Source organism: Bison bison, unplaced genomic scaffold (genome assembly GCF_000754665.1).
Source record: "Bison bison bison isolate TAMUID 2011002044 unplaced genomic scaffold, Bison_UMD1.0 scf7180017864451, whole genome shotgun sequence".
Classification (NCBI taxonomy): Eukaryota; Metazoa; Chordata; class Mammalia; order Artiodactyla; family Bovidae; genus Bison; species Bison bison.
In genome coordinates this window covers 7,755,097-7,766,041 of record NW_011495013.1, presented here as the reverse complement: position 1 = coordinate 7,766,041, position 10,945 = coordinate 7,755,097, and the positions used below count along the sequence as shown (strand labels likewise).

General features: G+C 39.4%; 1 protein-coding gene across 1 annotated transcript in view; it reads right to left on the bottom strand.

Annotated features, from left to right (window-relative positions):
* Window positions 1-6,592: 6,592 nt before the first annotated feature.
* The window catches only part of NIPAL1 (NIPA-like domain containing 1), a 31,138-nt gene continuing 26,785 nt past the window's right edge, over window positions 6,593-10,945 (bottom strand). The window contains exon 6 of the mRNA XM_010858886.1: window positions 6,593-10,712. Within this exon, the coding sequence (XP_010857188.1) occupies window positions 10,096-10,712 (617 nt within the window). The 3' untranslated portion in view covers window positions 6,593-10,095. The remainder of the gene's footprint in view (window positions 10,713-10,945) is intronic.

Genomic DNA, 10,945 nt, shown 5'->3' with positions numbered 1-10,945 from the left:
TGCCAGACTTGGGCAGGGACTGTTTGTGAGGGAACCCCTCCAGGAGTCTGAAATATGAATCACAGTAAAAGCCCCCCACTGCCCTTGGCAGTGTCCACCCGGCCTCCCCTGCCTCGGTGGTATCATCAACCCATCTAACATCACTCTCCCAAAGAATATGAGATTTTCACTTCCTTGCCCTGGTTCTCACACATTAGAATGATCCAAGAGCTCATCAAAAATATTTTATTTAACTGCTTTGAGGGGACCCAGGCATTGGTAGTTTTACAACAAAGTGCCCCAAGTGATTCTCATGCAGGGTTGAGAACCGCAGTTGTTAGCCCAGTGGTTCTCAGTGTTCACTGATTATTAGAACCATCTGGGGAGGCTTCATGCTCAGGCAACATCCTACAGCAATGAAATCAGAATCACTAGCACAGGACTTTTTAAGTTCTTTGGCTTATTCCAATAGGAGTCAAATGTGACAACCCTTGTTCTTCCAGGTCAGTTACTCTCAAACGCTAATGTATGCACAATCACCTACGGCCTTTGTCAAAATGCAGGTTCTGATTCAATAGGTCTGAGGTGGGGCCTCAGAGTCTTAGTTACTAAAAAGCTCCCAGCTGATGTCAATAGTGTAGGTCTTTAGACCATATCCTTCTTCCCAAAGGACATTTGCCTTCCCACCCCCACAGACTAACTGGATTCAGAGAGAGGGAAATGGCCTTGTGAGTGAGTGACGTATTTCAAAGTTATTATGCCTATTACATATGTCCTGGTAGTTTTTGGGGTTTTATCTTCCAAAAGTCAGGTAAGATCCTTTATTATTCCTGTTATGAAAGGTTGAAAAATTCAATTTTTAAGGCTGTCTTGTGGCAAGCTTGTTGGTTTAGTTGCTAAGTCACATGTGACTCTTTTATGACTCCATGGACTGTAGCCCACCAGGCTTCTCTGTCCGTGGAATTCTCCAGGCAAGAATGCTGGAGTGGGTTGACATTTCCTTCTCCAGGGGATCTTCCCAACCCAAGGATCGAAGCCACATCTTCTGCATTGGCAGATACGTTCTTAAAGCCCCATGGCAAGCTTACCCACGTGATAAAGTTCTACATAATGAGATGCAGCCAGAAGCACCCAAGGATAGCTTCCCTTCCCAAAGGAAGAAACAACAAGGAAAACTTATGCTTCTTCCTGCTTGGAGCATGGCCTTGAGACCTGGAGGTATAGTAGGTATAGTGACTGTGGATGGGGTTCTCAGATGAAACACAGAAGGACCAGTTAAATTTGAATTTTGGATAATTGACTTTTTTTTCTTTTTTTGGCCACGTTGTGCATGGCTTGCAGGGATCTTAGTTCCCAGACCAGGGATGGACACTGAAAGTGTGGACTCAACCACTGGACCCCCAGGGGGTTCCCAACAAACAGTTTTTCAGTGTATTGTAGTCTCTTCTGTTGTGGTCACCCTCAGAAATGGATGAACCCCTATCCCAAACTTGGTTCAGATGTTGAGACTGCCGCTGTCATACACGCATGGAGAGAGTGTGAAAGGTTTATGACTCACAGAGTGAGGGTTTCTGCGGACATCAGTGAACACGCTCCCCAGCAGACCCAAAAGTTGACTTGAGAGAGCAGGGAGGGGCAGTTTCCTTGGGGTTTTGTGGCGAGGAGGGGTGGGGCAGAGAGGAAGGGGCCGGGCTGGTGTAGTTTGAACTTCAGCTGCTACAGAAGGAGCAGCGGTTCCTATCAGCTTGCTTGGGCGTGGGCAGAAGGGAAGAAGGCAGTGATGAGGCTTGAAAACTGTCATCAGTTAAACTCTTTATAACAGTGTGTTCCAAAGATTGTAAGGATATTCTTATACTATTTGAGGTATTGTGTGTCTGAAGTTCAAATTCAGCTGGGTGGTGTTTGTTGTTATTAAATCTGACAGCCTTGTCTATGGAGCAGAGAGATACAAAGGGCATGGATCTCTCCATTGTGGCAGCTCTGCATTGCCTGCTTCTATGCTTCTTATTCTATGAAACAAATGAATCCCTATTTCTTTAAGCCAATATTAGTCATTTAATTACCAGAAGCCAAACCTATTCCTAAATGATACATGTCTACTGATTCTTCTATTGGCAGCTATCTTACTATGTGTTTCTTAGGTCCCAATTATGTAGCTCACTTCAAAGATCATCGAAATCTAAGAAATTGAAAACAACCATAGCCACAGAATATACATGCTATATTTCAGCACTTTTTAAAAAACAGCTTTGCCATGGGGCTGTGACTTGGATAGGTGGGGTCTTAGATTAGATCTGTGGTTCTCAAGCCGGGCTGCATATTAAAATCACTGGGGGAACCTCTAACAAAATAGCATGACTGTACCCCGACCTTCACGTGTTCTCTTTGATTGGTTTGGGGTGGGGCCTGGTCTTGGGAAGGTAAAACAGCCTTCTCAGGCGAAAGTAATGTGCAGTCAGGGTCAAAAATCATTGCATGAGATAAAATACTTTATGTATGTTTTCTCTGGGTCAAGACTTATTGTGAAGATTTTTTAAAAGATGGAAAAAAGGGAGAAAAATATCTCAGTGATGCCTGATGACTAACAGCTGTTCAACAGGGGGGCCCCTTACTAAGACATCAGATGCTTTAGTTAGCTTTCCTTTAGCCACCAGCATGGCCAGGAAATCAAAGCCAAGGAGGGCAAAAGGAATACAATGACATTTTTTTTTTTTTTTTTTACAAAGAGCCAGAAATCCAGAGGCAGGAAGTTTACAGTTTCTCCTCTCTGGATGGCAGTGCTCCCAGGTCTCTTGGGAAGATGTTAAAGATGCTGAGAACCTAGAGAGGATGTACTCATTTTAAAATTATTTTTAAGATTTTTTTTTTTTTTAAATGTGGACCACTTTTAAAATCTTAATTGAATTTGTTACAATATTGTTTGCGTTTTGGGATTTTTGGGCAAAAGGCATGTGGGATCTTAGCTCCCGGACCAGGGATTGAACTCACATCCCCTGCATTGGAAGGTGAAGTCTTAACCACTGGACAAGTCCTTTGGAGTTACTGTTTATATCTCATGGAGGAGGGGTGGGGGGCACTCTGCATACAGAATTCATGAAATCTCAGGAAAAGAGCCAGAAATTCATGTATTTTAGGAAGGGCTTTGTTGTTTTGTGGAATCAGCTGGTTGATTGGGGGAAGTGAAAGTCAAGTGAGTTTCTGACCCTGAAATTAAGCCTTGTTTTCTTGTCTGCTTGGGAACCCAACTGGACGTGTTTCTGTTCAGCTACAGGTTTTAGAGCTCAGCCTTTATGTCTCATTGATGATTCTGAAGTCATGGTCTTTCAGAGACACTGGACACACAGATGAGTTTGTCAGAAGGGTTTAATCTTCACTTGGCTAGACTGTAAATTATCCCAGTGTTATGAAGGTAAGATCACGTGCTCAGGTCGTTGGTGGGGACATGCTTCTTCCAGCCCCAGCTATGCCACACCATGAAGCAAAACAAATAATATAACACTTGATCTTGTTTGACCAGTTCTTCCATGCCTTTTATTTTTCCTCGAGCAGCAGGGTAATCTCCTATCAGCAGGCACCTCCCCATAAGAAGTGGAAATGCTGCCTGTAACCTGAATTGCATTGAATTCCTTAAGTCCACCTGACCTAAACCAGTTTGGTTCTCACAGTGAAACCATACTGTGGTGTCTCCAATGTTGACCCTCCTTCTTGCCCATGTGAACTCAATCCAGCAGCCTACCTTTGCAGAAAGTCTGTCTCAGTACTTGTTGAAAAGACTGAATCACTGCCTTCCTTAAGTTTACACGCTGCGATCCTGTGATCCCAGACTCTCAAAGAGCCTTGCCCTTTTTCCTGTGCATGCAAGATTACTCAGAAGGAATTAAGTTCAAGTAAGATAACAAGGGTAAATAAAACCACATTCTATCCATAATAATTAAATTTCTGTTTCCTGCAAGGCTTGTCCATTATAACCTAGACTTACCATTCCCTGGATTGGGAGAAGTGTGAACTCTTTTATTCAAATGTACTTTATTTAAACTCTTCTAGTGAAATGATGAAATGTTTATAGTGAAAACAAAGGCAAAAACTAATTGAAAAACAAGGAGACTTTCTGAGTCGGAGAGCTAGTTTGTCCCTTCTTGGTCTATGAAACAATTTATTTCATTGGGATGTGTTTGAGTTTATTTTCTGAATGTTTGTTGTGCACAATTAACTCAAGGAGGAGCCATATACTTCACCCAGATCCATTCCAGGGAAGATCTAGAGACTTGATTCATAGATGCTAAAGACTCAGGCCCTGTATTTGGTTTCCATGGTTGGTGAGTCTATAGAAGACATTTACAATGCAATCCACAAGCTTTTTTAAGTATAATACTATTGTACCTAGTTTTCTTTTTAAAAAGTATTGGAATACAGTTGATTTACAATGTTGTATTAGTTTCAGGTATACAGCAAAGTGATTCAGTTTTATGTATGTATTCTTTTTTTAAAAAACTTTTTATTTTGTATTGGGGTATAGCTGATTAATAACATTGTAATATTTTCAGGTGAATAGCAAAAAAAATAAAAACCAATAACCAGCCATACATATACATGTATTCATACTCCCCCCAACTCCCCTCCCATCCAGTTGCCACATAACATTGAGCAGAGTTTGATGTGCTATACAGTAGGTCCTTGTTGGTTATTATATATTTTATATACAGTATTTTGTGTACGTTTTAATCCCAATCTCCTGATTTATCCCTCCCCTACCTTCCCCAACTTCCCTTTTGGTAACCATAAATTCGTTATCTAAGTCTGTGAGTCTGTTTCTCTTTTGTAAATAAGTTCATTTGTATCATTTTTTTTAAGATGCCACAAGTAAGATATTAGCATATGATGTCTATCTTTCTCTGACCTATTTAATATCATAATCTCTGAAAGTGTGAAAGTTGCTCAGTTGTGTCTGACTCTTTGTGACCCCACGGACTGTAGTCTGTGGAATTCTCCAGGTCAGAATACTGGAGTGGGTAGCCTTTCCCTTTCTCCAGGGGATCTTCCCAATCCAGGGATCGAACCCAGGTCTCCTGCATTGTGGGTGGATTCTTTACCAGCTGAGCCACACAAGGGAAGCCCAAGAATACTGGAGTGGGTAGTCTATCCCTTCCCCAGGGGATCTTCGAGCTATCAGGGAAATGGCATATTGCTGCAAATGGCATTATTTCACTGTTTTTTATGGCTGAGTACTATTCCATTGTGTATACATACCACATCTTCTTTATCTATTCATCTGTTGATGGATACTTAGGTTGCTTCCACATCTTGGCTGTTATAAATAGTGCCACAAGCTGTGGGAACAGATAGTTTCACGCTGGTGGTCAGGAATTTCTGGCTGGATCACAGAAAGCAGGGTGTGGGAGGGAATTCTGAGAATATGGTACTCATGGCTTTTACCTCCATCTGTCATCCCCTCTGCACCACACACCTCTCTCCCCGCCCCCGCCCCTTGCCCCAGTCAAGTGGTTGCTCAGGCCTACATGGTCTTAAGAGGACCCCAGTGCAGAAAACTGGTGTGAAGACTTGCCTCCTGACCACTGGACAAGTTTGAGGTTAGTGATGCTTGGCCTACAGATTCCTGCCGGCTCCATTCCCAGCCACAGGGGGAGTTCTCCATAAAACACAAAAGTGCTTTAGAACTCAGAGGTTTTCTCCCATATTAAAGGCGTTAATGGAGACTCAGTTTTCCTTCAAGAAGAAAGATTTTTCATGATTTGTAACTGAAGTGGGAAAAGGTGTCTCAGGTGGTCAGCTCTCTCAAAAAGCTTTTTCTGCTTGTTTTTTGGCAAATTCTAGTTGGGAAACATATATTGTTCATTGTTGTAGATAAAATTTAAGACTCTTTGTAACCTAAGCTTACCTCTTAGAGGCTTCCTGTACACTGCAGCCAGGGTACTGTCATGTTTGGTCTATGCTAACACGGCTTGCTGGGGGCAGTTGTAGTTCATTCTAACTCTGGGGAGATGTGTTCCACCAAGCCCTCCTTATATGTGCCTGCATACTGTGGAGTGGGTAGTTTGGGGAGCTTGGGTTTTGGTCCTCATTCTGGCCCTAAGTAGCAATGTGATTTAGGGAACTGCAAATTATTTCTGTTCATTTAAAAAAGACACAGGTAAGAAAGAGGCTTTTGTACCCTAGACAATTCATTTCCTTAGAAACAACTGAGAGAGCTGTTCTTAAACATGAAATCAAATTAAAATAAGGAAAGTTGATAAAGTCATGGTGATATGGTCAATACTGATAAAGTTGATAAAGGCATGTGGTCAAGTTCCCCTGGGGCCAGAAAGAGGGTTTGAGAATATAAATTTTAATGTAATGCAGTGCTACCAAATATTGTTATATATTTTTTTCTCTTTCTTGTTTTTCTTTTAAATTTCTGAACTGAGAGGTGATACCATTACACTGACTGTTCAACAAAATTATCAAAAGATAAGACAGTTTCTTCTACTTTTTGTTCAGGTGCCAGATCAGTTAGTTATACAGGAGATGGTTTTGTGCAGAGCCTTTCTCTAAAACATAGACTTTAATTTCAAGGAAAATGACAAAGCATTAAGCACAAAGCATTTTAAACCTCGAACTTTTCTTTTTAATTTTGCCATGGCATAAACTTAACTTCAAGAAACTCAAAACAGAACTTCAACAAGGATAAGTAAGCCACATTATTTTATTACAAATGAAAGATATAGAGAAACATCAAAAGTTGTAAACTTTCTAAAATGCACAGTATTTATAAACATTAGAAAAATAGAAAATTTCATAATCATAATTTTTTAAATATTTGAAAATATTTCATATATATTGATATAAGTTATTTTCTACAAAGCTTTATTGGGATGTGAAAAGTGTATTTAGTTTGGTTTTATTAAGAAAAATATTTTTGTCTGACATTTTGTATTGTTGATAATACACTAATAGAATTCATTTTCACTTGAATTATTAAAAATGAACTAAAGTGACAAACTGAGAACAAAAAAGAATTTATGAAAACTGATGACTAATGGTCCTTATCAGTCCAATATTAAGACTATGAGAATTAAAATGTTTCCAAGAGAACTGAATTGTACTGAATGCCTCAATGTCAGGGATAAATGTGAGTGCTTTCCATACACACACATTTGATTTCATACCCTTAAAAATGTTAATTGCATGCTGCCAAATCTAGAGGCTTTATGAACATTTGGAAATCTGAACTAAAAATTAATTAACCATTGATCTAGGAATAAAATTGTAAGTTAGAAAATAAAATGAAACTATTATGTTTACAGAATTACAAAAGGCTTTTCACATAATAAATCTTAAGGTATCTGAGATAAAGTGTATGTATATTAAAATATATACATTTGAAAGTACCAGTTAGACTAACACAGTTAGTCTGAATATAGGGATCCAGCATTGTATTCCTTCTTAGACAACATCTTCCTATTTGGGAAAAAGTATTCTGGGTTTTGGATTTGCAAAATTTTGGTTTTTCAATGCATATGCCCGCCAGAGATTTTTAGAGTTTTTCAAATGTTTCATTGTTTCTCAATATATTTCAACTTATTAGATTTTTCTGAGACTTTCTCCTGGGCATATGTGTCAACACCAGTTCATTATCCATCCCAGGGTACACATGGTTTCTTGTATTCCAGGAACCTTCAAGCTGGGCACAATATACCAAGGGCAAAGCTTTGTAACAGGTGCCCTTGAGGAAATACCTGAAACCAAGATTCAGTTAAACGGAGGACTACCTTGGAGTCAGGTTGGATGCTATGAATTTGCTCACTAAGAAGGTGTCCTGGAGAAAGCAACAGTTTTCAACATAAAAAAAGAAAAACTTTAAATGAGTTTCTACAACTTTTAACACCTACCTTTTTAGAAACCATGTTTTCTATGAACACAAGCTTATATTCATAACTTATGTATCTGATATACAATTTAGATGAAACAGCAATCAACAGAGTAAACATATATTTGACCTGAGGTATCAACCCATGAATCTTCCATGGATTATCAATTTTCAAAAATTTGGAAGGCACTGAATTGCACTCAACACTGCCTGTGTGCTAAGTCACTTCAGTTGTGTCCAGCTCTTTGCAACCCCATGGACTGTAGACTGCCAGTCCCTTCTGTCCATAGGATTCTCCAGGCAAGGACACTGGAGTGGGTTGTCATGCCCTTCTCCAGGAAATCTTCCTAATCCAGGGATTGAACCCGTGTTTCTCATGTCTCCTGCATTAGCAGGCTGGTTCTTTACCACTAGCGCCATCTGGGAAAGTGAAGTGAAGTCACTCAGTCGTGTCGGACTTTTAGCGACCCCATGGACTACAGCCCACCAGGCCCTCCGTCCATGGGATTTTCCAGGCAAGAGTACTGGAGTGGGGTGCCATTGCGCCATCTGGGAAGCCCTATGCCAAAGAGACTATACCAGCACTTTAGAATTTTGCAATCATCTCAGGTCATCACTGTGGACGTCAGTCATAGTTCAACGAAACTGTGGAAATGCTCAAGTCACTTTAATGGAATTCTGAAGGAAAGAATCTACTACTATTACCCAGGATAGACTTGAGCTAGATTACAAACAAGATAACATTTGACATTAGAGAAGAAAAATCCAGTCAAACTGAAGGGTTTTTTTTTTTTTTTTTTTTTCATGTCATAATTTTGGGCTTAGGATTTTTTTGAGAGAAATAACTTTGGTCTAGAAATAATATAGCTAGTTTCTTTTCCATTAAATCAACGAGTGATGAGTAATCTACCCATAAACAGTAAAGACCACCAAAACTGTTACTTCTCCCATGCACCTGGAGTGAGAGAGGAAAATTTTATGCATGCTTTAACATGAAAATATATTTCCCTGTCCTAAGGTCTTAGTATTTTACCCCGGGGTCTTAGTATTTTGTTTTCTAAGAAGTTAACCCACCTTCCTATTCTCCCCAGATAATTACAATAAAATGGATGGAAAGCATGGCCAGGATGAAATTCAACAGAAAAAGACAATCTACCACTTATTGTGGTAGGATATGTATATTTTTTAAAAGGTTAGTAACCAATTATAATTTCCTTAATAAAGGTGAAAGTGCCAGATTTCAAGAGGACAATTATGATAACTCATTCAGGTCTTTCATAAAGATTTTTCTATTTGTTTCTAGTTTGTGGAAAACCCACCCTTTGGGGATTAAATCTTTGAGAAAAATTGAAGTGTACAATATAATGCTAAAACAATGCAGCAATTACTCTTTGAAAGTCTCTACATCAAAAAGAAAAATGACACTTGGGATAATAATAATAAAAGTAAAGAACAAAATGAATAGAAAGAACTCCAAAGCCAAAATCACTTGTGCTTCTTCAGAAACTCAGTTGTGTCCTGTGTTGTTCAGGTCTGAATTAACCCATGAACATAATCATGTGCATTTGTTTTTGTGAAAAGGAAAAATAGTTTCATTTACCTAAGGTATTAAGTATTTCTCTCTTCCATTCTCCCATTTTAATTGTTAATAAACCTCTATGATATACCAATAAATTACAACTTATAAGCCCTTCATGGGCACATGTGTCTTGCACAGTCTAGCATACCACCGAGCAGATTTCCAACATGTGTGTGTTCTTTAACACTCTTCCTTTTAGCTATTTAGTTTAGAAAGAAGGAAGTTGTAGAGCGAGGGGAAGCATCAGTGATCTCGCTTCTCAGTCTTAATAATTTGAAACTATGACTCATTAGAGTGAAGACTGATATTCTGCTTATCAGTACACAGTTGAGTTTACCTGTGAATTACTGAGAAACTAAGAATAGCAGCCAAAGAAATGACGAGCCACCTGGCAGGTCACACACACTGTGACCAAAAGAAAGAGATTATTCTGAGAGTTATCTAATTCTTTGACTTCTTTCATGCTTAGGGAGTGTTTCAAGTTTGCAGAAATGAAAAACAGCAAAAGTCTTCTGGACCAAAATTTTGATTTTTCAAACTTGATGGCTTATTTGGCCTCATGTGTACATTATTAGTTAGAACTTTAAAAATGCCAGCTTTCCTAATATTTCTTTCAAGAATCAGGTATTCCTTCTCCTCTCCAAGTGTCTCCTGGTGGTTAAAGTCCACGTTTCTAGGGATTTTGACCAGTCCTGCTATACAAGGTAATGTCATCATCGAATCCTGGCACTGAACAGTCTGTGTTCTCTAGTAAGACATATTTGTCTTCACTGCCATTCGCAGAGAGGACTTCTTTCTGAGTAGTGGATGTCAGGTCACTCCAGGTAATGTCAATGTTTTTAAAAGCATGTAGAAGGAAGATGCCATTGATGATGGTGAAGAATCCACTCAAAGTCCCGATGACATCTCCAGCATTCATGCCATACCATTCTTGGAATAAGATGGCGGAGCAAGTCACTACCATGGATGTGAACAACACGTAATAAATGGGAGTCACAAGAGATGTATTAAAGGTGTCCAGTGCCTTGTTGAGATAGTTGATCTGTGTTGCCACCGAAAGCACAAGTACAGCCAACAAAACAAAGACCAGGGGATGCTTATAAACGGGCTTCCATTCCAGTAGTTCCTTAATGGCAATTCCCAGGCCCTTGACAGAGGAAACTGAAAATGCTCCAATCAGTGAACAGATTGATATGTAGACCAATATATTGGTCTGTCCTTTCTTGGGCGCCACAATCAAAATTAGTACCAAGGAGATCACAGTTATGATCACAGCAAAGCAGATAAATCCTGTTAGAAGGAGAAAAGAATTAGACTTTAGAAAATGCCAACAGGGTCAGGTCTTTGTGAAATCTTGTTAGTCATGAGTTTAGGAGCATAAGTGTTTTAGAAAGAGAACCGTGATTAAATTAAAAACAGGAACAGCAACAACATGTTACTGCATGGCTTTTGATATCTCACAATGGACTTTCACAGACATATTTGAACCTCACAGACAACACTATAAGGTACAGCAGGTATTG